A 27,195-nucleotide genomic window follows, 5' to 3' on the forward strand; every position below is an offset into this window, starting at 1 on the left:
GGAGGGGGAAGGATAAGCTGTGACAAAGTGAGAGAGTGGCATGGACATATATACACTACCAAACGTAAAATAGATAGCTAGCGGGAAGCAGCCGCATAGCACAGGGAGATCAGCTCGGTGCTTTGTGACCAGCTAGAAGGGTGGGATAGGGAGGGTGGGAGGGAGGGAGATGCAAGAGGGAAGAGATATGGAAACATATGTATATGTATAACTGATTCACTTTGTTATAAAGCAGAAACTAACACACCATTGTAAAGCAATTGTACTCCAATAAAGATGTAAAAAAAAAACCATGTTTTTAACTAGATACAGAGCTATAAGTTAATAGATTTTTTTTCTTTCAGCCCTTAAAATCAATGTCCCATTGTCTTTTGGCCTACATTGTTTCTGATGAGGAGTTAGCTGTTAGTCCTCTCATTGGGTCACCATATGCAATGTGTATTTTCTCCCCTGGTTCCTTATACGGTTTTTCTCTTTATCTCTGTTAAGTCAGGAACTGTGAAAAAATCCAAGATTTGATTTTACTCTGTTTGTAAGCCAGCAAGTTAGCACGTCACAGTTTTCATAGACACTGGCAGAAGATAAGAGATAATTTATGACTCATAGCAATAGGAGAGGAACATTGTTGCTTAGGTCTCCCTACCCCAATTCCCACAGGGAGATACGATGAGGTCCAGATGTTGCCTGCACAGACAGTGGGCCATGCTATAGCAGAGGAAGCCCAATGTTGGGAGGCTCTCATCTTATGCAGAAAGTGACAAACTTGCCTATCTCCCCTCTGGCAGGGAAAGATTGAGGTATCTCTTCATTCCAGGTTAATACAGATAGAGATGTTTCCCTCCCTGGAGGAGATATATTTATATTCTTTTTGGTTGTTTATTTTAAAAGTAATGGGGATCGTATTTCTGCTGAAATTCCCTCTCTCTTCACCCTTTATATCTACCTTTTGCTGTAGGTTCTCTAACATTTTTATCATCATTTTTATTTTTAATTCTTTATTTTTATTATTATCTAATTTTTATTTTTAATTTTTGATCCCAACATCTTATTTGTCTGTACGTGTGATATTGTGATATAATAAGAAATACATATTTGGTCTCTGACACAGAACTCCTAAAACCTCTTGTAATTTCCTGAGTGAGAAGGTGATAGGAGCATCTTTTGTTGTAATACTTGGGTTTTTTTGGTTTGTTTGTCTGTTTGTTTTGTACCCAGTTTTTGAAATAGCTCTGCAGTGACAAAGGTGAGAGTTTTTTGTTATTCATAACAGGCAGCTTTCAACAACACCTGAGTTTATGCTAATGAGGTGACTTTTGGAAAGGTCCTACAGATGGGGACTGGTTGCCAGGGGAACCAGTCATGTGATTAGGCGTTTGGAACTTTCAGTCCTACCCCTTGACCTCCAGGGAGTGGAGAAGTGCTAGAGACTGAATTCAGTCACCAGTGGTCAATGATTTAATCAATCATATGCCTACGTAATGGAACCTCCATAAAAACCCTAAACAACTGGTTTTGAAGAGTTTCTGGGTTGGTGAATGCGTCCATGTGCCAGGAGGGTGGTGTGGCTGGAGATGGTATAGAAACTCTGCACTCTTTTTTTGTCCTATGTATTCATTGCATTTGGTTGCTCCTGAGTTATATCCTTTATAATAAGCTGGTAACAGTAAGTAATGTGATTCCTGAGTTCTGTGGGCCATTCTAGCAATTAACAAACCTGAGGAGGGGATCCTGGGAGTCCTCAATTTATAGCCAGTCGGTCAGAAGTACAGGTGACAACCTGGGACTTGCAATGGGGGGCAATCTTGTGAGACTGAGGCTTTAACCTGTGGGGTCTGCACTAACTCTGGGTAGTGTCGTAATTAAATTGTAGGACACTCTGTTGGTCTGAAGAGTTGGAGAACTGATTAATGTGAGGGGAAAACCCACATATTTGATGTCAGAAGTACTGAGAGTATAGAGGAAAACAGTTTTCCTTTAGTGGGTATATTTTAATTGACTGGATTTTTCCCCCCTTTTGACCACAGTTCACATTTTCTGTTCACAATGTCTACTATTTTGTTGTTGTTGTTATTGTATGGTAGACATTGTGAATGATGCATTGTAGATGCCCTGGATTCTTTTATTTTCCTCTGAAGAGTGTCAAATTTTGTTCTAGCAGGAAGTTAAATCATTGGAAATGCACCTTGGTTTTGCGGGGGCTTGGTTTTAGATTTCTCTTGGCTTGTCCCTAATCCTGGGGTAGATCCCTTAATCCTGGAATGCAGTCTTTACTCCTTAAGTGTGGTCATTCTTAGGTGTCAATGGACAGTCCAAAGTGCTTGCCAAGCCCCTCTAAGGTAGCAGGACTTGACTCCAAATTCCCCAGCAGCAGGCAGCTAATTGCTCAAGTCTCTGCTCAGCTATACTTTTCCTTTGGGTCATGTGGATTCTTGCCTCATGCGTGTTCATTCAGGAGTCAGCCACGGATTTGAGGGAAGTTTGCAGGCAGATGTTGGAACTCTCCCCTTTGTGGTTCCCTCCTCTCCAGGATTCTTCTCCTCAGGGAGCGGCCCCTCACCTCCCAGCCCCAGTCTACATCACATCACTGCTTATCTCTCCTGCTAGGCTGCAAACTTTTGGAGTATTTGGTTCAGCTTTCTATCCCATAGTGCCTAGTCAGTGTCTGACATACATACAATAGGTGCACAATAAATGTCTGTAGCGTTAACAGGTGAATTACTAATAAGTTGTAGGATCGCTGATCCTACAGTGATGACGGTCTCTGTGGCCTTGGTCAGGTTGTTTCCCCTCTCTGTGCCTCAGTTTCCTCATTGTATGGAAAGCTGCCTACCTTGTACGGTGGCTGTGAGGATTAAGTATTAAGACAGGTAGAGAGCTAGTGCCTGACACATCAATAACACTCGTAAGTTAAGTATTAGCTGCTGTTGTTGCTTGAGGACCTTCAGCATCCCATAGAGACGGACTTCTCCACGTTGTCAATCTCTATGGAAGCTGAAATATCACTGGCTATCCTGGAAAAATTGAATCAACTTCTGTTTTCACATATGGTGTCTTATATAGTTACAGAAATGGAAACCAGAGAGTGGCATCAAGTGGGACATTAAAAAACAAGAGCTTCTTGCCAATATCACTACGTCTGAGGACATGTTTGCTAAAACAAATTGAAGTTTCAAGACACAACTATTTGCCTCCAAGCCACCGATCCCCAAACCAGCTAGCGAAAGTTCACCAGTTGTCTGTAAGTCAACAGTTACAGACAGCTGAAATTCTGAGCTGAAATGATGCAGTTTTTTCTGGCGCCCACGAAAGAACTGGCACAGAATGGGTTTGGAGGGACTCGGATTTTGACCCGGCTCGGGGCGTGCACCCGTCTGGGGCTGGTCTGGGCTTCCGGCTGGTTTCTGAGCTGGAGGAAGACGCCGGACAGAGGGCTCGGGGCGCCGGCGGCCCAACGGGGACAGCGCAGGTCGCGCAGGAGGCGCCCGCCCGCCGCCGTCAGACCAGTCGGACGGCTTCGCCCGCCCCGCCCCGCGCCGCCGGCCCGGCCACCGCCCTCCGTCTCCCCGCCGGAAACCCAGTGCCTCGCGCGAGCCGCGCGCCGGAGCTGGACCGGCCTGGTCCCCCGCGCAGCCGCCGCCCCGCGTTCCCCGCCGTCCCCGGCCCGCGCCTGGGCTCCGGGCCATGGGGCGCCCGGGCGGGCGGGCGGGCGGCCGGAGCAGGAGCCCAGCGGGACACTGGTAAGGGCAGGTGGGGCCCACGCGCCGGCCTCGCTGCGGAGAGTGTGCCGCGCACTGGGGACGCCGCCGAGCGAGGGAGCATCTGCGCAGCCGGGGAGAGCGGGAAGAGGCTCCGTGGGGCGAGAGCGAGTGGGGCTGGTGGGGTCCTCAGCGTTCAACCTCATCAGGGGGCGGGGCCACCGACAGCAGGGGGACGCTCCCTGGGAGAGTCAAACTGCCCGGCCTGGGGTGCGGTAGCTCCATAGGCTCATCCAGCCGGGCGGGGTGCACCTGGTTGCAGGAGGAGCCCTTAAAACCATCCAGCATCAGACCTGGGCGACACGGAGGGCCTAACTCCTTATCTCCCGTTGGCCTCAGTGGCCCCTAGGCCGGTGACCCGGCGGGGCCCTCCTCCCTGCTCCCTGCTTGCTGGGAGCCTGGCCAGTCTGGCAGGCTGCCCCCGCCAGGAGCGCACTGGGATGGAGGAGAGCCCAGCTCTTCCCCACTCCCTTGGATGCTGGCCGCTCTCCTTGGCCCTTCTCCTTGGCCCTTCTGGGTGTGTCTGGTCAGAAAACACCAGAGGTTCCTAAGAAGGTAAACAGTGTCTGCTCAGCAGACAAACTCACTTTCCCCTCTAGGGTTCTTTCTGGCTCTAGGATTGAGTTTAGCTTCTTTCAGTAAAACAGTGGAGCCAGGGCTGTGAGTTCCTTGCAGGTGTTTTTTTCCCACTTTGCTAAGTGTGCTGACCCAGGCCCTTGTGTCCATGGCCTGCATGTCTAGGTCAGGTGGGCAACATCAACGTGAAGGCCAGGGCAGCTGGGGGCTCCACCTGCCCCTGACCTCATTAACCCAGTCCTTCCCCTGGCCCAGAGCTGATTGGATGTAATTAGCAACTAATTGGATGTCTCTGAGCCCCTCTACCTAAGAAAAGTCAAGGTCAGGTTTAGACAGCAGGTAGTACCCAGTGATTCATTTCTTTCTTCCTTTATGTGAGGGTTCTGAAGAAGGGTCATTCATTCATTCATCCATTCATTCATTCAACATATATTTACTGAGTGCCAACCACTCATCAGGTATGAAGGCAGTGGGAATACAGCTGCTCTTGTTTACATGAATTGCGGGAGAGAGAAAATAAGTAAGGAGATGAATCACATTAGTTCAGAGAGAGATTAAATGCCGTAAAACAAAACAAAACAGGACGATGATGGGCATGACCGTGAAACAGATCAGAGAACTCGGCCCTGAGCTAGAAAAGGTAGCAAGCAGGCTTTCTAAATAAGGTAGGAAAATGGTACCATCTTCAGGCCCTCAAATTCTGGGGGCACAGGATAGGATGTCCTCTGTGACCATGAACAGGGACTTATGAGCTGCCTACAAGGGATCAGTGTATAAAGGATGAGAGGTGAGTAGCCCCCCTGTGGAGTCCTGAGAGTGTCCTTGTTGGGAGGCTTAAATCTGAGGTGGAGATTTAAGCTTCCCCAGAAGACATATCCTGTTGACTCGATTATTTGTTCATTCATTCAACAGATACTGAGAGCCCATATGTTAGGCACTATTCTGGGTGTTAAGGATACATCACTGAACAAGACAGTCTTTCCTCCCTAGAGCTTATTTTCTGGTGGAGAGAAATGGACGGTAACAATAACAGCAATTTTAATGTCATGTCAGATAAATGCTGTGAACAAAAGCAAAGCAGCTTAAGGGGTTAGAAGGTGAGGGGACCTCCTGGGTTCAATAGGGTGGTCAGGACAGGCTGTGCTGAGGAGCTGGATGTAGACAAGACACAGGCATGTGACTAGCTGGGAGAAGAACATTCCAGGTAGAGGGAACGGCAAGTGCAAAGGCCCTGAGACATGAAGGAGGCTGGAGCATGCTGGGCATTGCTGAACAGGAAGGAGGCCATGGTGGCTCTGAGAGGTGAGCAGGCATCTCTGAGGCTCTCATTAGAGGAGGCAGGGGCGGGGCTCAGCCTGCTGACTGGAGGCATGCAGGAAAGCAGGTGATGCTCTCAACTGCCGCGGCAGGAAGATTTACATGCTGCCAAGAAAACTCAGGGTCAGGCCTGGAGTTTTACACTAGCAGGGGAACAGGTGATCACCAGAGATGGAGAGCGTGTCTCTTGGCAGGAGAGGTATCACTTGCTTTCCTTATATGCAGCATCCATCCAACAACATGGGCTAAAGTGGGAGGTACACACCAAGTTTTCCAAATCAGTAAAGTCTTGATTTGGGGAGAACAACTGTTGCCTTCTAGGAAAATTCCAATAATCTTCTGTTTTTCAAAAGAACGATCTCATTAGTAGACTTAAAAGGAAAACAGGAGAGGATATCGGGCATGTACTATATGCCAGGCTCTCTTGAGCACTTCGTGTGCAAACACAGATCATTCTCACAGCACGTCTGTGATGTATGGACCACCCCGTTTCACAGATGAGAAAACTGAGGCCCAGCGAGAATAAGAAAGTTGCCCACTTTTACACAGCTAGTAAGTGAAGAATCAGGATTTATAATCAAGTGGTGCAGTTTTAGAGCCAAGTGCTCTGAGAGAGAGAGAGGTTTTGGCTGAAGGGATGTTTGTCTGCAGTAGAAAGGGTCTCCAGGGTGCCTCACAGCAGGGGCTGGTTAGAGAGAAGACAGCAGGACTTATGGGTGCGTTCCACTTCTTTTCTGCTTTTTAAGATAATATTTGCATGGGTTAAAAGTTCTTTTAAAAATATTTTGAAAGGTACTACTTGCCTGTGTTAAAAATCTTTTTACAAGTGTTGGTTCAAACAGCCCTTAAGGAACACAGTGAGAAATCTCCTCCCTTCTCCTGTCCTGTGATTCCCGATCTTCTTTAGAGGCAATTGAGAATACTTGCAGACCTATGTTCTATTTGTAAATGAACATATACATATTATACTTTTTCTTTTCTTTCTTTTTTCTTTACACAAATAATAAGAATACGAATACTCAGGTCTGGGACTTCCCTGATGGTCCAGTGGTTAAGACTGCACGCTTCCATGGCAGGGGACGGGGGTTCGATCCCTGGTCGGGGAAGTTCCGCGTGCCGTGCAGGTGGCCAAAAAAAAAAAAAAAAGAATACTCATGTCTGTACCTTGTACTGCGCCCCCCTTCTTTTTTAACTTAATATACTTATTCAAATTCAGGACATATAGATGTGCTTCATCCTTTTAAAATAAATGTGTAATATCTCACTGAATGGATTTAACATATTTATCTAGCCATTCCTTTATGGTTTTCTAAATTGTTTTCCCCATTTTCATTTGTTTGTTTGCTGTGATAGACAACTATGCATTAGGGATACTTGTACCTACATCTTTGCTCACTTCTGTGACTGTTTCAGCAGGCGAAGTCCATAAATGTGTAATTACTGATTGAAAGGCTCTGTGTATTTTAGATTTCAGTTGATGCCGGCTTGGTGTTATAAACTGTTCTTGCCAGTTTGGCAGAACCAAAAAAACGGCATCACGTGGTCGTTTTAATAGGTATTTATAGTGAGCGGCGTTGTGAGTCTCCTGTATGTTTTAAGCCCTTTGTCTTTCTGTGGACTGTTCATGTCCTTGGCCTGTGACTTAACTTGGAGTTTTGTCTTGTTGTTATTATTGAATTATAAGGGTTCTTATGATGATTTTCTCTTCATCCCTCAACTCCAGTCCCACTGACTGCCCTTCACCATCTTCCCTACCTTTGTGCACAGCAGCTATTCTGATATATTTATGATATGTTTATCCTGGGATCTGGACTATTTTAGAGAAATATATGATGTTGATTTATATATGCATGTATTTTAAACTTAGGTACGTTGTATTGTGCTACAAATCATGATCTTACTTTTAAAGCTGGTGCTGTTTTTTGAGAAGATTTATCTAGCTGCTCCCTGGACACTCGGTTTGTTGCTTCTGACCGCTGCACTGCTTTCCGTGGTTGGAATTATGGAATTATCGTAATGGTTGATTCTTACCGGCTTGGTCTAGAAAGCTTGTTTGGAGAAATGGCATGATGGGGGTGAGCCCTGGAGGCTGAAGAGGGTTGGATAGGTAGAAAGGAGGATGGGGAAGGGAACAGAGCTGACCAGGAGCACAGCATGAGGACATGCCAACGTGTGAAATTTCCAGGAACTATTCCGGGGAGCCCCATAGACTGGGGGTGTGGTTCAGGGTGGGAGTGTGTGGTCCTAGGAGAGGCTGGGGGTCTCAAATGCCCGTGTTTGGTTCTCCCTAAAGGCAATGAGGAGAGGTAGTGGGGTGGGGGTCAGCCAGGAAGGATTTTCAAGGGCAGGAGTGATCTCCTGGAGGAGAATTGAGACGGACTGTGGATGTGCACCTGAGAGGGAGGAGGTCCCTGGGGTTCTCCGGATAGTTGACGAGCAGAGGGGCTGCCGGGGACGGAGAACCAGCAGGACTGGACACTGGAGGCATGAAGGGTGCCTGCTTACTTGGGAAACGGGGCACATGCGATGCTGCAGACAGGACCTGGAGTGCAGGGCTGGGCACGGGGCGGGGGGTGCGGGGAGGCATACTCACGGGCGCGTGGACAGGTGATCGGGCACCTATCGATTCTGAAGTCCTGCTCACCTGGCTAAAGGATTTCCGTTGGCATTTAGGACTCCGGGCTGGGGAGGGTTCATGAACCTTCAGCGAGTGGGTAGGAGATGAACGTGTGGGAGTGGGTGAGGTCACTACGGGAGAGCATTAAGTGCAAAATAGGCCCCACTGGAACAAAGCCCCGGGTTGTGGATGAACGGGCTTGAGAAGTGGATGGACAGGCTGGACCAGCAAGGAGGCACGGATGCACTTTCAAACTCTGCCCTTTGCTGGCTCCGCAATCTCAGGAAAGCATCCTCTCGGCCTGGGAACCTGGGCAGGGGTGGGGCGGGGGTCCTTGTAAACGAGGACGGCCAACGAGGGGTCCCTGCCTTCCTGGCATCTCTCAGTATGCCCTTGGAGGATGAGTGGAAGGGCTGAGGCATACAGGAGAGAAAAGGCCTCCGGAAGCACAGGTGTGCGGGCTGTCTCCCTGGGGAGGAGCTCGGGGCCCCAGGGCCGTTCCTGCTGGAAGCTGCCAAGCCAGACTGCCCGCTCTGTCCCTGTGGGCAACTGTTGATAGACATGATCTGTTCCAGCTGGCACAGAGAGGGCACCGGGCAGCCTAGGGCTTTGTTGCTCTGGGCAGGCTTATGTGTGAGCACCCCCAGGGTAACACCAACCTTTTGGGGGTGGGGGGCCCAGACAAAACCCCCTCTGAGTCTTGTCTCCCTCCTTCGCGATGTCAGCATATACCTGTTTTCTCTTTTTTTTTTTATAGTTGCTTTTTTTAATTTTTATTTATTTTATTTTTGTCTGTGTTGGGTCTTCGTTGCCGCATGTGGGCTTTCTCTGGTTCCGGTGAGCGGGGGCTACTCTTCCTTGCGGTGCGCGGGCTTCTCATTGCGGTGGCTTCTCTTGTTGCGGAGCACGAGCTCTAGGCGCGTGGGCTTCAGTAGTTGTGGTGCACGGGCTTTGTTGCTCCGCAGCATGTGGGATCTTCCCGGACCAGGGCTTGAACCCGTGTCCCCTGCCTTGGCAGGCGGATTCTTAACCACTGCGCAACCAGGGGAGCCCACCTGTTGTCTTTTTTATGTAACACCAGAGCCTTGCTTTATCCTCTGGTTGTGCAACCTGAATTTCCTGTTCGTCAGTCAATGGCTGATGAAGGCTAATTAGCATTATAAGGAAGACCCTCGACACGTCTTCCTCCAAAAGAGTAAGTGCTTGAAAGGTTGGATTCAGCCCACCCATTTACATAGCTTGTCATGATTTTTGACAGAAGAGTGTTCCACCTATACTATTTTATTTCATATTTTTCCTTGAATACACACAATTTGAAAAACACAACATGAAGTAGGCATTATTTACTTTAGCGTGATCCTTAGCAACACTCTCTGTGAAATCGTGGGTTTTTTTAATGCATATTCAAATACATGCTTAACTATTAAAAATGTTTATTATGTGTACCGTATGCCTACTTAGGCAAACACAGATTTAGATTGGTGGATTCATGGAGGAGATCATCTTCGCTATGTGGGAGACGGGGAAAAAAACCTTTTCCCCTACCCTCTAAGATTTTGTCACTGGGACCTGCGAATTAAACTGGCAAAAGATTAACAGTATAAAAAGGTTCGTTGGCCTGCACGTGGGAGCCAGTCAGAGAAGTAGCTGGCTTGTTAAAGTGTTAAAGGCTTATATACCTAAATTAGTAGGGGAGAGGGAACTCGGAGAAAAAGCCTTTTCTGGGAAGAACAAATAGGTTTCTTTTCCAAAGACAAATGGGTTTTTAGAACAAATGAGAAATGACAAAGTAGTGATAATGTTGGTCTCTACAGGTGTGAGTGTTTTTGCAGTCTCCTTGTGGGCCGTAAATCTCTCCTAGAGAAGGGGTTCGGGGTAGATTTTATTGAGTTCTCCCTTCTGGGAATAGATCTGCCCTGCAGAAGGAATTTATGGCTGCCTTATTTCTCAGAATTTGCTGCTTTTAGTCAGATAAGGAAAGCTCTGAGAAGGCTTCTTACTGTAACTGTCAAATCTCAAATGTCTTCATCTCGAACTTCATCCCAGTTCTGGGGCTCCGAGTAGGTCCCTACACCAACGTCAGAGAGGTCACCCTGCAGCCAGTTGAGCGGTGGTAGCAGTGAGGGGTCAGAAACAACAAATACCCATGCAGACCCTCTTAGGCCCGCCCCCGTCTCACTCTGGCCGTCCACCGGCAACCTGGTGGGTAGGGGGGTTGGCAAAGAACCTCCCAGTCTTTAAAGTGAGCAGGGAAATTCAATCATTATTTAATTCAACAAATTTAATTTATTTTTGCTGATGACAAACATCATACATATTTATTTATTTGTTTTTTGTACATACGTGTTTATTTTTAAACAGCAGGTACACACCAAAAACACATAAAGAACTTAACATCATGTCTACTGTTACCACACCCAGATAGCCGCTATCAACCAGTGTTTTGGTATTTCATTGCCTAAATACACACATTTTTTTTTTTGCGGTACGTGGGCCTCTCACTGCTGTGGCCTTTCCCGTTGCGGAGCGCAGCCTCCGGACGCGCAGGCTCAGCGGCCATGGCTCACGGGTCCAGCCGCTCCGCAGCGTGTGGGATCTTCCTGGACCGGGGCACGAACCCGCGTCCCCTGCACCGGCAGGCGGACTCACCCACTGCGCCACCAGGGAAGCCCAATATGCACATTAAAAAAAAAAATTGAGACCATACTGAATATACAATCAAGTTTCTTACTTAATAATATGCGGTGAGAATCTTTCCACTTCATGAAATACCCTTCAAAAACAAGATAGTTAAAGGTTGCTGAGGTTCGCTCGATGGTTCTATCATAATTTATTTATCTGGTTCCTGGTGGATGTTGAGGTTGTGAGCATTTTTGCTTTTATAAGTATCTTAGCGCACATGTATTGCAACAGATGTTTGTAAGCATCTTCTGGGTGCCCAGGGGGCTCAAGGACAGATGTGAATAACTGTAGAGCCCTACTCTCTGCTTACCTAAGAAGGACAGACCTGTGACAAGTGGCTGCAGGGAAAATGCTAATCTGAAAATACAGGGTGGCTTTGGGAGAGAGCAGCTGGGGCCGGACTTTGGTGCCAAGGAATAAGAAGGCCAGGGAGTGGTGGCCTGGGCACCTGTCCACAGGCTGGGTAGGGACGCCTCGCAAGGTTACTGTACCCACTGCGGGAATGGGCAGCCGAGTCCAAGAGATAGAAGCTGTCACTCACTTTCGTAATAATCACTTCTGGCCCTTGCCCAGGAAAACAAGGGCAGCCTTGGTGCCCATGTGTGTAGGGCGGTTGGTGATGGTGCTGCCGCTGTCCCGTGATCCCTTTCCTCACTGCCCTGCCTCTGGGACACCTCTCCCTCCCAGTCTAAGACCACAGGTGTTAGGGAGGGGCACCAGTGGCCCCTGCCATGGGCTCAGTCCCTAGAAGCCCTCACCCTGGCCCTCCCTCCCAGCTGCTGGCCAGTGGGACTGTCACCATCTACTCTGACAGAGGAATATTTAGGAAGGCAAGTGGCCTCATGTCTGTCCTCCCTGAGGGCCCAGGCTTGTGGAGGCCTGAGAGCTAAGAGGGAAAAGGGCATTTTCTGGAGGAAGGAGCAGGTGGCTGCCTTACTCCCAGGCCTCCCTCAAGGACAGAACCTCTACAGTGACAAATTCAGGGACATGGGGGCCCGTCGAGGTGCTTCTGGCCCCGGCTCTCCCCGGGCCTGGTAGCCGGTACCCCCGGAACGATGGTAGTGAGTTCCATCACCGTTGGAGTTTTCATAAGCTCTGCGTTGTAGAAATGAGCTCAGGCTGGGCCATGAGGAGCCCTGCTCCCTTGGAAAGCAATCCCAACTCCTTCGTATCAGCAGCGTGTAAATGGCAACAGGGTATAGCAGACAGTGCATTTGGTTTGGCAGTCCTGGGTTCAAGTCCAGCCTGAGAGGCTGCTCTGACCCTCGGTGTCCTTATCTGTTCTGTGGCGTGGGGATCGTAACACCCCACCCCCACCCCGGGCTCTAGGGTTTGGAGACGCTGCTTGTAAAGGGCCTTGTGAGTGTCAGCCCCTAGGGGCCCTCTGTGTAAGGTAGTGAGAAACCAGGTGCCCATTCCCTTCCTCTGCTGCCTCCCGCCTCTCACCCCTCTGCCTCTCAGGAGGGCAGGCTGTGTGCTGAAAGCCCCAGAGCTCCTCTCCTGGAAGGTGGGCTCCACTCCGCCATCCGCGCTCAGTGTGTGAGATGCCACCTCCCCACCTGTGCTGAGCAGCTTCCGCTGCGGGCAAACAGGAAGTCACTCACCTCAAGGGAGGCAGGAAGGCTGCCTGCCCTTGGGCTGTGGTTGGGTCCGGAGGCTGCGTGTCTGCTGGGCCCTGGGGAGGGGGACAGTGGGCGGGGACCCCCAGAAGTGGGAGGGGGCACCAAAGATCGAAGCTCCCCACCAGCAGGGGCTCTGGGCGCCGGAGCTAGTTGCCCTGCGGCTGCCCACACTGAACCACACGCCCTGTGAGCTGGAGGCCCTCCTTGCCTGTGGCCCGCCCCTCCCCCCACCCACCCAGTTTTGCTCCTTGCATCTTGGGAAGGAGGTGAAAGTGCTAGGAGACGGAACAGAGCTGGCGGCTGCAGGAATCTGGGAGTCTCTTCGAGGAGTTTGCAGTAAGCAGGAACCCCCCCCCGGCCACACCCCAAATCCCCCCAAATGCACACACCAGTCACGTATAAGACCCGCTGCCTGGGAGGAGAGCGGAGAGGCCGACTCCGTTTGCCACGGTGCTGCTCGATGTGATTGAGGGTCAGAAGACGAGCAGCTTTGACTCATGCGTTCATCAGAAGGTTGGGGAGCAGTTATGAGCCAGGCCCTCTGCTGCACAACCTGGGTAGCGACAGAGGCGAGCGGACCAGTCCTCGCCCTTGAGAAGTTTACAGTCAGGGGAAGGAAGGAGACTCATAAGTACACGGAGGAAGCCGATCGCTGGTGCCCGGCCTGACCGGCAGCGTCTCAGCCCCGGGGAGCCCAGCCTGCCAAGAGTCCCTGGGATGGGTTCAGGGCTGGGAGTGGAGGGGGAAGACCCTTGTCCTCGGCTTCTAATCAGTCCTCGCCTCATGGTCGCCTGGCTTCTGCCCGCATCGTGCCTCCAGCCCCCACCCCCAGCTTGTCTGTAACCTCCGTGTGGCCTCGTTCGATGGTCACTTTATTCCTCATCTTACTCTACTTTCCAGTAGCGTTTGACACAGCCGACCACTTCCTTCTTCTGAAGTTATCTTTCTCCTCTCTTGTCTTTCTTTGGTGATGACACACCCTCACGCTGTTTCTCTTACCTCCTGGACAGCCCCTGCTGTCCTCTGCGGGCTTTTCCTGGGGAGGCTCCGCCAGCCCCCAGCGTGAACCACCTTCCTGCCGGTCACATAGGAGCTCCTTTCTTCAGCCCAGCCCCTCCCGTCAACTCCAGGTACCAGCTACTCCTGCTTGAGTATCTCACAGATATCTCAAACCTAATATTTATCTATTTTTGAAATTATATCTTTCTATTTTAACCTTCCAATATATTATTGTACTGCTTTATACAGTTTTAATGTTTACTGCATCTGTACCACTCTTTGCTCATAATTTCTTCTTACATCTCAGACCCTCCATCTGGGAGAATTTTCTTTCCTCCTAAAGTGTATCCTGTAGAACTTTCTTTAGTTTGAGATCGCACTTTCTTAGATTTTGTGTATCAGAAAATGTCTTTATCTCATCCTTGTTCTTAAAAGATATTTTCATTATATATGAAATTCTGGGGTGGCAGTTATGTTTCTATCACCGCATTGAATATTTTATCCCACTGTCTTGTGGCTTCTGTCACTTAAGTTGAGAAATCTGCTATCAGCAGAATTTCAAACCTAACATTTAAAGAATGAAACTCTTGGTTTGCTCCCTGAAGCCTCATCTCGCCACATCTTTCCCATTTCAGCAAATACCATTACTACCCATCCAAGTTGCTCAAGCCGGAAATCTAGAAGCTGACCTGGACTTCTCTCTCATCACGTACGGGGCAGATTCTACCAAGCACCCCCGATATAGATCCCACATCCTCTGTCTCACCTTCTCTGCCGTTTCTGCTGCCCTCCAAACCACTGTCCCACCTCCCCTGGACTGTCACAGAGCCCCTGCCTGGTCTCCCCGCTCTCACTGCGCCCTCCACCGTCTGTTCTCCATGCAGCAGCAGGCGATCTTAAAAATAAATACGCCTGTCACTCCCCTGCTTAGCCCTGGGGACCCCACGGGATCTGGCCCCATCCTCTTCGGCCACCCTCCCCTAGGCCAGCCGCACTGGCCACGCTGGCTGGCTTTCTGTTCCCTTCACTCCTGGAGACCTTTCCGGTCTCGGGTAAGAAATGAGACATGCAGTTTGATCTGCCGAAAATGCCCACCCTACACTCTTTACGTGCTGGCTCCTCTTTACGGGGATAAGGTGCCCCCGGTCTCCCTTCGCAGTGAGCTTCCCCACTGCTCACTTTCCTTTCTCCCCGTCCCATCCCCCTGCCAGCATTTATCACAGTTTATAATCACACACTGATTACTTCGTCGCTTGTTTATTTTCTGTCTGTCACTTGATTGGAAGCTCCTGAGGACAGGGGTCCTGTGCTTTATTCCTGACGGTCAGCAGCTTCTCGCATTGGGATGGCATGGGGCGGGCGCTGACTGAGCCGTGACCACGTGCCAGACACCCTGTGAGGCTGGAGGCCTGAGGGAGGGTTTGCGTTTGGGCCGAGGCGACTTTAGGTTTCTGGTTAACCTGGCTGGGCAAAGTGTTGTAAAATCCTCCACACAGAAGGAGGAACAGCTTGGGGAAGGTTACGAACACGGTTTGTGTTGCGCTGATCTGGAGATAAACCTGCCGCTAACATTTGCGAGCCCCAGAAAAGGGAACGGTGGAGGCCCCCCACTCCAAGACGTGTTCGGATGCGTCAGTGTTATAACACCGCACCTGATGAACTGTTATACAAAGTGTGTCCTCTTTTCCTGCCTGTCACTTTGATGATGACCTGGAGGTCCAGCTCTGAATGAGGATTCGCAGCCCCTGCTGGATGTGGCAGCAGAAGCCACCCCAAGCCTTTAGCTCCTTCCCTTTCTTTCCCCTGCCCTGGCTTGGTGCCGCACGTGCACGGAGGGCGTCGACCCGCCCCCGGGCCCAGGCCCTCTCCACCCCCTCGCTGCCTCTCCCCCTCGCCCCAGGTCTAGGGCCGCACAGAGCAGGTTCCACGGGTCCAGGAAGCAGAGAATCTCAGACTTCTGGGTGCCCAGAGAAAGGCCTGGTAGGCACGTCCCTGTGGACTCCTTGCCGTGTGCGTGTGCATGCGTGTGCGTGCGCGTGTGCGTGCGCGTGCGTGTGTGTTGGGGGGTGCAGCTGAAGCAAGGCTCGAGCTGGAGCCACGCCCTGTGCGCTGTGGGCCAGACCGGCCTGGGTCTGAGGCCCTTGGATTATGGGCCTTGCAAGTCGAGGAGTCTTCTGGGCGGTTGGATTTATGAGGACTAGAGTTCAGGGAGGGGGCCGGGGTCTTTGGACCCTCAGCAGGGAAGTTGATGGTCACTGAGACTGGAGAATAGATTGTGCGGAGGGAGGAGAGAACGGTCCGGTGAGCGTGGTTCCCCCAGCCTCGGACTCAGACTCCTGGACCCCTGTGGCCTGTGGCCTGCAGACATACGTTGGGAATTCAGCCGTGGGAGATGGATGACAGTCGGTCCATGCGGTCAGATGCTCTGAGTTCTAACCACAGCTTCGTGATTTCCCAGCTGTGCCACCGTGGGCAGTGGCTTAACCTCTCTGAGCCTGCCTCTGGATCCATGTAATGGATATAGTAACAGTTCATAATGTAAGTGAGAGGGGGGACTCAGGGGCTATTGGGGAACCCTTTGTCACTGTAGGACAGTTACACCAGGTGCCATTATTACCTACCCAAGACAGCCGTACACAGATTGAGGGAAAAAGAAAAGTTACCAGCCCCAGGGCCCTCCCGAGTCCCACCGAGTGCCCTGCCAGGACCCGAGAGCTGGGCAGAGATGAGAACCTGGTGACAGAACGTCGGGGGGGAGGGACGGGGTGTGTTCACAGTCCGGGGCGCTGCGCCTTCCTCTTTCTTTTCCCGGGCCCCTGATTCGGGGCTGCGTGGAGGGTGGGGGACCCCCGGGAGCCGGGGCAGGGGGCTGGGGCCAGAGGCGCCAGGCCTGGGAGCGGGTGCTCTTGTCTCGGGGCAGGAAGTGTGAGGTGCAGCGCAGCTAGGGAGCCCCGGAGGCCTTGGGGCAGTAGGGGGGTGAGTGTGGTGAGGGGAACGGAAGTCGGAAGCTGCAGCCGCCACGTTCCCCATTCACAGGCCAGACGGACGGGGCAGCAGGACCGCTCCCGGGGAGCCGGGCCCACGCACCCCTTCCTGGGTCCTCTGGAGGTGAGCAGGGTGGGCCTGCTTCGGGTGGGGGGCTCGGAGGGCACCGGGGGGCGGGGATGTGGAGAGTCACGTGTGGGCCCTGGCGGTGACCGCCGGGGCAGGTGGGCAGGAAGAAGGGCTCCATAGGCCCCTGCTTGTGCACCTGCTGTGCGCCCGACCTTGGGCTGCAGCCCCATCCTTCCCCTTCCTCCTCTCCGTCCACCGGCCCCTCCCAATCTGGCCCTTTCTGGGATTCCTGCTCTGGCTCCCACGTACCCCACCCTTCCCGGAGCCCCTGGGGGTCTGCAGTCGTGAAGTGGCCAAGGACTCTCCCTCCTAAAGCTCCCGTGAGCCTCCCCAGGTCCCTGGTGGCTGCTGTGACTGGTACCCAGCAGGGGCTTATGTGGCCAGAGGCCCCAAGTGAGCCTTGACCCCTCGACCCTGGAGAGAAGGAAGCCATTCGGGCTGGGGCTTTGGAGGGGGGGCAGCTTTGGGTGCGGTCACCGTAGGAGCTCAGACTCGGGGCTCCCAGCCCCGTGTGGCCTTCAGGCTCCCGCAGGGAGGACGGGTGGAGGGGAGGGGCCCAGCTTGCTGGTTTGCCCGGGCAGTGCTGGTTTAGGCCCGTCGACCTGCTGGGCAACAGGGACCAGCTCACTCTCAAAGGCTTCCCTGTTTGGGACACCGTCAGGCCTTCAAGTTGTAATTGTTCATCTCAGCCACTGCCCCCTTATTCTAGGGCCTGAGATCCTGTGGGTGGAGTCAGTCCTGTGCTAAAACGCTGGCAAGGGTGACCTGTCATCAGCTGGTAATAAGTACCCCAGTGGACTGAGGGGCCTTTGCCAGGAGGCCTGTCTCCCAGGGCTTTAGGGCATCACAGGGCTCCCTCCTCTACAGATAAGGAACCAGCCTAGGGATTAGAATCCAGGCTCTAGGCTCTTTGTAGTGGGAGGGAGAGATCCAAGAAGGGGTGAGGGAGGCCCAGCCTGGCCCTGAGCCTTTGCTGTCCTTCACAGGCAGTAGCTTCTCTGGAGACCCTTTGGCCCTCTCTGCCCACCCTTCCGCCCATCCTCTCTGTCCCTACCCCGTCCTCTCTGCCCTCTCCATTCTCTGTCTCTGCCTGAGTCTCAGCTGACCCCACCTCAGGGTTCTCACCACCAACTCGTGTGTGTGTGTGTGTGTGTGTGTGTGTGTGTGTTTCTCTCTGCACATTTGCATGAAGCCTCCTTCCTTGTGGGCAGGATGTGGGATGGCCCCTAGTCAAGTACCTTGGGTGCTCTGGCCCCAGGTTCAGGCAGGGGCGTCTGTCCTGCACCTTGAAACTGGAGACTCTCGGGGAGCTGTCCTCAGGGACAGCACCCTTAACCTGGCTTCCGCCCAGGGCTGCTGAGGGACAGGACAGGTCACCTCCTAAATCCCTGGATGGGCCAGGAGCCTTTGCTTTTTGCGTAGGAAGGAAACATTTCCAGGGCAAAAGGAAGCAGTTTTCTGAGTTGGAAGCTTAAAGGGAGAGAGAGAGAGATGCACACTCCGGATAGGACATCCCGGGCTGACTCCTGGGGGACTGAGGGAGCCCACTGGGCTGAGTCCGTGCTGTCAGGGAGGACAGGGAGTCTGTGTTTGTTTGGCTGCAAGCCAAGTTAATCTGAGCATGACGTAGTGCTTCTGAGCACCTCCCAAGGGCTGGGCCCAGCATTAGCACTCAGACCCCCTCCCATCGTATAGCAAACCTCTCAAGTAGCTTTATCCATCTTATTTCCTTCTTTCACAGGCAAGGAACCAGGTGAAGCTTTGGACCAGAGTCACATGGCTCGTCCATTGTAGCTAGGATTTGAGTCTAGTCTGTGAGCCTCCAGGTGTAGGGTGAGGGGGGGCCGAATGCAGGACATTCATGCTGTCATCTTTCGCACTCAGGCAGGCTCTCCCCCGGCCTCCCATGGCCTTCAGCACCTCAGGGCACAGGCTTTGTGCCCAAGCGGGGGGTGGAAAGCAAACCCACTCTCAAAACGATGATCCAGGTGCCATCCGGGCTCCTTCCTGCCCTAAGATCAAAAAGACATTGGTCTTGGGCTTCCCTGGTGGCGCAGTGGCTGGGAGTCCGCCTGCCGATGTGGGGGACACGGGTTCGTGCCCCGGTCCGGGAAGATCCCACATGCCGCGGAGCGGCTGGGCCCGTGAGCCATGGCCGCTGAGCCTGCGCGTCTGGAGCCTGTGCTCCGCAAAGGGAGAGGCCACAGCAGTGAGAGGCCCTCGCAAAAAACAAACAAACAAACAAACAAACAAACAAAAAGACCTTGCCTTGAAGCCCAGGGTGGGTGTCGGGTGGTGGTGGGAGGGACTATGTCCCCCTGGTCCCCCAGCCGTGGGTTTCTGTGTCCTTTACCTCCCATCAGCTAATGCAGGCTCATCCCCTGCAGAGGTTACTCCGCTCAAGACAGGAGCCCTGGGGGCTGCCTGGTGCAGCGTTGGCTCTCTCCGCCCCGCCCCATCCTCAGCTTCCTCCCTAATACTTCCTCTCACTGGCTTCTGGACTCAGAGCATTTTTTTGGATTCCAAAGAGCCATCACACTTCTTCCAGAGCTTTTCCTTAAAAGTTTTCTCTTCCTGAGCCATCACGATGCTTAGAAAAATGAAGGGCTACTCATTTCAGAGATAACAAAGCCTACCTAAGAAGCCTGTGGCAGACACTTTCTCCCTCCTTTGTTCTGGTTAAGATGGCCGAGGGATTTCAAAACCCGTATCACTAAGCATCAAGGGTGAAAAAAAGGTAAACCAAGAAGATGCTAGACACATGAGAACTAAGCTCTGCTCCCCAGTTCCTCTGTGTGTGTGTGTGTGTGTGTGTGAGAGAGAGAGAGAGAGAGAGAGAGAGAGAGAGAGAGAGAGAGAGAGAGAGAGGAAGGGAGAGCACAGGACAAGGTGGTTGAACCGGTCCTGATGTCTCCTTCTCTCTGTCCAGCTACTGCCTCAGAGCCAGAACCCAGATGAGCATGTTGGCTGCTGGATTGGCCTGGCAGGAGCCACCTCTGGAAAAGCTCTGCCCTAAGGGTTCTGGGCTTCCTGGAAGGAAGGTGTGATTGGCTCATGGCCAGACTGGCACTCAGGGGGAAGTCTTCATGTCATAATGAGGCTAAGTCTCTTTCTCCAAGCCTCAGTCTCCCCAGTCCTGTAGTAAGGTTGTTGAGGAGGGGGCTTTCTGAGGATCCATCCACCCATCCACCTACCCATCTATTCATCCACCCCCTCCATCCATCTATCCATCCAACTATCCCTCCATCCCTCCTTCCACGCTTCCATCCATCCCTCCTTCCATGCTTCCATCCATCCATCCACCCACCTACCCACCCACCCACCCATCCACCCATCCATCCATCCACCCATCCACCCATCCATCCATCCATCCATCCATCCCTCCATCCCTCCATCCCTCCTTCCACCCTTCCATCCATCCATCCACCCACCCATCCATCCACCCACCCATCCATCCACCCATCCATCCCTCCATCTCTCCATCTTTCCTCTTATTTTCACAAACATTTCTGGAGTGCCATCTCTGAGTCAGGCAGGCCCTGCCCTGAACAGTGGGGGAAACAGGTGAATTAAAGTGACTCCGCATCAGAAGAAATTCATGCTTCATTCAATCCATGAATTCCCAAAAGAATTGATTTATGGGTGGGAAGAGAGAGTGCTGCTTAAGGGAGCTACAGACCTGGGTTCAGATCCCAGCGTCTCCACCCACCAGCTGAGCTACCTGGGCACATTTCTGAAGCTCTCTGAACCTTGCTTCCTTAGTAGTAGGAAGGCGATGTCACCACGTGTCTCACTCGTGGAACTGAGCTCACAAGACTGAGTCTGGGGCTGCAAAGCGTGAGCTGGATGAGTGGCACACTGCAGGGGCGGGGCGCCCTTGACGTAGGTTGGGCACTCTTGACATAGGGTTGGGTTGTCAGGTACAAGACAGAACGCAGAGCTGAATTTGAATTTCAGATAAATAATGAGTCCGTTTTCAGTATAAATACGTCCCCAGGATTGAGCATCCTCTATTGTTTACTTGCTAAATGTGACAACTCTACTGAGAGGCCATGTGCATCTGTCTGCCTGCCTGGACCCAGGACACCTGCCACCAGCCTCTGTAACCCCAGGTGTCTCATGGGTGGTCCTGAGCTTCTCAAGTCAACACTAACCCTCAACTTTCTAACCGCTGGAACTAGAGGCTAACGATGTACCACCAGAACTTTGACGTTGGAGTGGGTATAACACAATTGGTCGGTCACTAAAACGATTGTCGGTCACCATTTCCACAGCGAGACAGCAGTAGCAAGAAGCACAAAGAACCTCCTTCTTGGTGATTACATTTTGGGAATGGAAGGCAAGCTAGAACCACGTGGGTTAACACACTAGGGATTACACTGTGGAGTAAATGCTCTGAAATAAGAGAGAGAGGGATGGCGTGCAGACATACCTCTTTCCCCACCACGTGCTGGATCTGTCTGTCCCTGCTTCCCCCCCATGTCCCCACCTCACCTCCCTTGGGTCCTTCAGTTCCCCTCAGGCCCCAGACATCTGTTGTCTTCTCCTTTGGTCTCTGGAAAGCTGCTACAGCTTCTCTGATTTTTCTTTCCCTTTGAATCCATGGAGGAAGACCCCATTTCTTCTGGGAAGGCCAATTCAATCGTCGTTTGTGTCTAGCATGGTCATTAACATTTACCTGTATGGCCGCTTTGTTTCATATACATATTTATTTATAAGGACCTATTGGCAAAGAGGGACGTGTGGGACTCCTGTCTTGTTAAAAATTGCAGGGCACCCTTTCCACCAGCCGCTGCCCACCATTTCCCATTCCCATTATTGGCATTTGAACTTTCCTGTCAAGTGATTCACTAATGAGAGGAGGGGAGTTGATGTCATTCGGGTGGAATGCCGTGGTGCTCCTAAGGCGGGCACACATCGGATAGAATGTGTGGAGGAGGGAGGGCGGGGTGGGGTGTTTCCAGAGGGGAGCCAGCTAGGCACAAATAGACCAGGTCTTGGCACCCCTTGGCAAGGGGTCTGGGAAGGGAGGTGGAGATGCCTCGTGTTCAGGTGCCTGTAAAGTAGGTGCTTCCCGGCACCTCTGCCTACCATCTCCTAAATGGAGCTGCCTTCCCAGAGTTTCCTGTACCCTAAGGGCTGGTTGCTTGAGAAGCCTGCGGTGGGGTGGCGGTGGGGGGGGTGTCTCACCTCCTTTCTCACACTTCATCATTCTCCAGGCAGGCTGGGGAGGGAGGTTGGATCCAGAGGGCTTGCCCGAGTATAGACAATGGGTTCTGGGTGCACTCCCTCCCTCTCTCTTGGTGATAGGACCATAGCAGGGCTCTCCCCTGGGGTGGAAAGAAAGAGCCTCGAATGATGACTGAGGCTGAGCTAAAGGAGTTGGAGACCCATAGGAGGAGCAGAGTTCAAATCTATTGGCTTCAGAGCATCAAATACAAGATTAAAAGTAAGAAACGGCCCCACCTCTTGCGAAGTCCCAGTCTATTGGGGAGGCCAGCTGAGAACTCAGTGGTAGATGGGCCCTTCCTGGGGTCTAAAGCTTCCGAATCCTGAAGCCCCACTTTAGCAACTACAGTTTCTTGCTGTGCTCACAGTGAAGAACATGAGGATTGGAACAGGGGGAGAAGTAAAAGCCCAGAAAGGGATTCTGGTTTTGAGAGATTTTTTTTTTTAACATCTTTATTGGAGTATAATTGCTTTACAATGGTGTGTTAGTTTCTGCTTTATAACAAAGTGAATCAGCTATATGTATACATATGTTCCCATATCTCTTCCCTCTTGCGTCTCCCTCCCACCCTCCCTATCCCACCCCTCTAGGTGGTCACAAAGCCCCGAGCTGATCTCCCTGTGCTATGCGGCTGCTTCCCACTAGCTATCGATTTTATATTTGGTAGTGTATATATGTCCACGCCGCTCTCTCACTTCGTCCCAGCTTACCCTTTGAGAGACTTTTGGGACGATGCTTTCAAGGGGAGTTAGAAACTTAAATTCATGCGGGCCCTTTCTCGTTTCTCTCGGGCACCTCCTGAAAGAAGGAACAGTGCCCGGCGGAGCTTTCTTGGTGACCTTAAACAGGAGGACCCCACCCAGCCTTTGTCTCCCAGTGTTCCCGTTGATCGAGTGTCTCGTGGTGGGCCCTGAAGTAGGTGGGGGTGAGTATCAGGAAGTTACGCATGGTTACAAGTCAGGAGCAGGTGTGTGTGTGCGTGTGTGTGTGTTCACGTGTGTGTGTGCTTTGGTTCCCCCAAATATTTCAGAATGGCTTACACGCACACACAGTCCTCAAAATAGAGATACGTGAGTGAGGAAAGTGAGGCAAAGGGAAAATAAAAGCTGTGATATGGTCTGGGGTGCACTTAATGCAGGAAATGCGTGCACAGGGCCTGCGGACTTAACCTACACTTCCTGAGGGCCAGTACCGAGGGAAAACAGGTCGAGTTATGAGTTTCACAGTGTCCACAAGCCAGTTGTTCTGAAGAAGCAGGGCCACCCCGAAAGCCCTGTAACCTGGGCACCACCTGCAGGGGATGGAGATGCACGCTTCTAGAAAATGCCCCATGAGACTCCTTGGCCGCATCCGATTAGGCCCGGTGCAGACTGCCAGTGTGGCCGATGCACCGGGCAGCTCTGAGCAGGTGTGGGGCAGCCCCAGCTTCCCGCTCCCCAGAAGGCAGCAGGCTCCTCCCTGTGCGGCAGGTCTGCCCCGTGGGCTGAAACATCCTCCTGCAGCCGCCCAGGCTGAGCTTCCTCCTGAGCCAGGCTGCATGGCTGTAACTGAGAACCGGCCAGTGAGCGTGGTAAGGATGCAGGCCCCCAAAGACAGGAGCCGTGGGAGGTGGAAACAAGACCAGCTGTGGCCCTTCATTCCTGGCTCCCTGCTTCTCCCTCGTGTCTGTCCCATTCCCCTCACCTCTAGTCCAGGTCTGTTTGGCTCCCACGTACATTGGTTTCCCCGTCCTTTTTTTGGTTTGCTGCTACTTTCCTGCTATTTTTTTTCTTTTATTTTTACTTCCCCTCCCCCCTCCCCCTCCCCCCTTTCCCACTATTTTGAGACATTTCCACCTTCTGCTCCTGCTACCAACCATCTTAGCCTTGACATTCTCCAATCCAGGTTCCCCAAAGAAGGGTCTGGCTTGCCCAGTTCATCTCTTTCAGCTCAGCCACTCGGGCCACCCTCAGCCCCCAGACGAGTGTCTTTGGGGCAGGTGCGAGCAGTTGCAGTTGTGGGTCAGACAGCGTGTATGGCACACTTCTCACCCCCGCAGGGCTGCGGAGGGCAGCGGCCCTTGGCCTGGACTATGGATGTGGCAGGCGCTCGAAACCACGTGTAACTCACTGGACGTGTGCTTCCAGGGGCTGAGAGCCCAGCGCTAACCTGCCTCTGCTTTGGGTACTTCCAGGGTAGATGTGGGGTCCCAGTCACCCCCCTGGCCGGCGATCCCTCTAATCAACACAATGGGCTTGTGAAGGCGGATGCTTCTGGGGACTCCTGTGCAGCTTGTACTCTGTGGAGGATGGGTGACGACGGACTCTGTGAACACCCCAAACCCATGGAATTTCTCGACGTCTGTTTGGGGGACCACATGCAGCTCCACCCAGGAGCACACCTGAGGCAGACACGCGGCCTCCCTGGCCCTCTCAGACCTTGCGGGGAGCAGACCTGGGCCTCTGACCCTCCTGATTCCACGAGGCGAGATGTTCATCCCAGGGGCTCCAGCCCAGAGCCCGCGCACCCGGGGAGCGGCTCTTCCCAGGAGGGGGCAGGGCAGAAAGCAGCATCCCCCGGGTCACCCCGGGACAGCCATCCTCTGGGGAGCCCAAGGCAGAGCCAGAGCACGTCCACCCAGGTGGTGTTCTGGGCAGGCATCCTGCAAGCCCAGATGTGCGTCCTGGACCTTCAGGAGGAGCTAGAGAAGACGGAAGGGATCAGAGCTGAGCTGAGATGCTGCCTCCCCACGGCGTCTCCCGACCTCCCCGCTTTCCCCTCCAGCCCGGTGGGACCCCGGGACTCAGGCCTCCACCCCAGCCCACCCGTGGACGTGCACGGGGCCTCGGGGGAAGATAGCAACGGGCCTGAAGGGGAGAACCGGAAGCTGGCATGGCCAAGGGAGGGTGCGCCAGACTCATCCCCGGAGTGGGGTCCCGAGGAGGAGAGCATATTCTTTGACAACCCCCTCTTCCTGGAGAGCCCTTCCTCGGCCCCCAGTGTGTCTGAAGCGCGCTTTTCCTGGGGGTTCTCTGATCCCTGTGCAGATGTGAGGACTGGGCCCCAGAGCCCGCAGACCCTGGAGCCCTCATCCCCAGGAGGCAGTGTGCCGTGGGAGCTGGGCAGGGAGCCGGATCTGGGGGACAGCGCAGTGGATCCCAGCGGGCACACCACACCGCCATTCCCTGTGCCCACCTGCAGGCTGCACTCCTCCTCCTGGGCTGTGGTGGGCACCACCGAGGGGGCAGCACCTCCCGGCCAGGAGGAGAGCGAGGTGAGCAGAGCCCTGGGAACCAACCCCAGGCTGTGCATGGGGACACGGAAGGAAGGGCCTTCCTCTGTGGTCACCAGGCCCAGAACTCTCTTCCCAGGTGCTGGGGCCTTTGGGGATCCCGGAGCAATAGCGCAGAAAGGCAGGCCCAGTGTGGCCTTCAGCATTAGAGGGAATTTTACGGGCGCCATCCTGTCAACTGAACATGATGGCAATTAACGTTAAGGCACAGATGTCTCCCATCTCGCCAGCTCCAAGGGGCTGCATGTGGGCACATTTGGAGAACAAACAGCTCCTCCGGTTGCCACGTGTTCCAGGCCAACCTCGGGCTCTCCCCCTCCCACCTTGAAGACATTCCCGACTGTAACAGGGCAGCGGTCAGCCTGCTGGGGTGGCCTCTGCCCCTGGTGGGGAGATGTCTGCTTTAAGAGTCCTCTCTTCTGGGGAGAGATTTCAGCATTTTGTTACTTTTAGCTCACGTGAGTCAGTGCATCCAGTGTCACCCGATCAGGCCCACGTGACGATGGCAGAGGTCTTGGTATCAACTGGCACAAGTTGTAGGGACAAGTTATGTGAGCACATTTTTCCCAGGGAGGCCTCTGCTTAAGAGATAAGGAAACTCAACATGGCAGAGCAGGGCTGTAACTTTCTAATCTGTGGTCCCAGAGAGCAACGGGGAAGAGCTCATAACCAGAGCAGCTCTCAGCTGACCCCGAGATCAGAGGAGCTGCTGACACTGCCCAGGCCCCTGCACCCACAGGCTGGGGTCCCTGTGCAGGGCAGCTGTGCCTGTGTCCTGTGATGTGCATTCTGGGGCCTGGTTGCTCTAGGGCCCCTGGAGTCCTCAGAGGGAGGCCTGGGAGCCCTGTCCTGGGAGCCGGCCGTTTGCGCTCATCTGGGATGACAGGGCCCAGCCCAGTGCCTGGGGGCTGTCCCGCTCTCTACAGCACAGCCCCTCCTTGGGCAGATGCTACATGAGACAGGGCCATCTGAGCAGACAGAGCAGAGAAGACTAGAAGTCAGATGAGGCCCCAAGGCTGGAAGGGTGTCGGGAAGGCCCTGGGAGCAGTTTCCCTTGGGCAAACCTCTCTCTTCTCCTTTGCTTCCCTAGACCCCTCTGGGAGACAGTCTTGCCCCTGCCCCGTCTGCAGCATCCTGTGTGGACAAAGCATTGACCTGGGAAACAGAACGTGTGGGATCTGATGCCAGCCCTGCCACGTATCCTGTGCAACCTTGGGCAAGTCACTTCCCCTCTCTGGGCCTCAACTTTTCCATCTGTAAAGAAGGAACATGAAGCCAGTGATTTCCAGGGCCCAGCACCAGCACCCCTAGGATGTGGGTCCCATCTGGGGTGCCACTTCTGAACTGAGGCCCAGACCAGGGTGTGAGGTCTGGGTGGGAGGACAGCAGGGAGGGGGGAGGGCCCTGTATACTCATGGTCCCTCTTCCCTCCCTCTCCTCCCCCATGCCTTCACTGCCCCCTTCACCTCTCAGTGCCTCCGGGGCTCACAGATGCGTCTGTGTCTCTCTCAACAGGCTCTGCCAAGTCACGAGGGCTGGCAGACCAAGGAGGTTCCTTCCTGGCCCCAGGGGCCTCTTTGCCCCCAGGACAGAGGTGAGATCCAATATGGGGTCTGGGAAATTGGGTGGTTGGAGGCTTTGGAATCTGGAGTGGGGACAGAGGGCCTTCCCCAGGGGTGTCATTAAGGAGTCCCCTTGTTTTGTGTTGGAGCCAGACAGACTTGGGCTTAAATCCTGCTTCTGCCTCTGTGGCTCCATCAGTACGATGGGTTTTAAAATACTCATCTCATAGAGTAAATGAAGAAATGTACAAAAGTCCCAGCCGTTTGGATGCCTGGGTCTCAGTGGTTTAGCAAGCCCTGAAACCCCGGTTGCCTTGGGGCTGAAGTTCTGGGAGTCGTCTGCCCGCTGCCCCTATGTGTGGTGTGTCACTGCCCGACAGGGGACAGAATGTGCCGCTCCAGGGAGGAGCCCTGGGACGGGGGAGCTGCTGGGGGTGGCAGCCCAGGCTG

At 53.2% G+C, this 27,195-nt stretch overlaps 1 protein-coding gene across 5 annotated transcripts in view; it reads left to right on the forward strand.

Moving 5' to 3' along the window:
* The first annotated feature begins 179 nt into the window (after positions 1 to 179).
* Positions 180 to 27,195, forward strand: part of PSD4 (pleckstrin and Sec7 domain containing 4) — a 40,502-nt gene continuing 13,486 nt past the window's right edge. Inside the window, exons 1-4 of one of the 5 annotated variants that reach the window (XM_022599038.3) lie at positions 180 to 3,737; positions 24,086 to 25,165; positions 26,274 to 26,399; positions 26,699 to 26,777. In XM_022599038.3, the coding sequence (XP_022454746.2) occupies positions 3,279 to 3,737; positions 24,086 to 25,165; positions 26,274 to 26,399; positions 26,699 to 26,777 (1,744 nt within the window). In that variant the 5' untranslated portion in view covers positions 180 to 3,278. Of the gene's footprint in view, positions 3,738 to 16,604; positions 16,677 to 21,642; positions 22,838 to 24,085; positions 25,166 to 26,273; positions 26,400 to 26,481; positions 26,498 to 26,698; positions 26,778 to 27,195 lie in introns of those variants that run through there. The other 4 variants (XM_022599036.3, XM_022599037.3, XM_089922814.1 and 1 more) reach the window with 4 other exon arrangements.

This window comes from Delphinapterus leucas, chromosome 13, assembly GCF_059928025.1.
Source record: "Delphinapterus leucas isolate spDelLeu-1000000601 "Yukka" chromosome 13, BTC_Dleu_Yukka2, whole genome shotgun sequence".
Taxonomy (NCBI): Eukaryota; Metazoa; Chordata; class Mammalia; order Artiodactyla; family Monodontidae; genus Delphinapterus; species Delphinapterus leucas.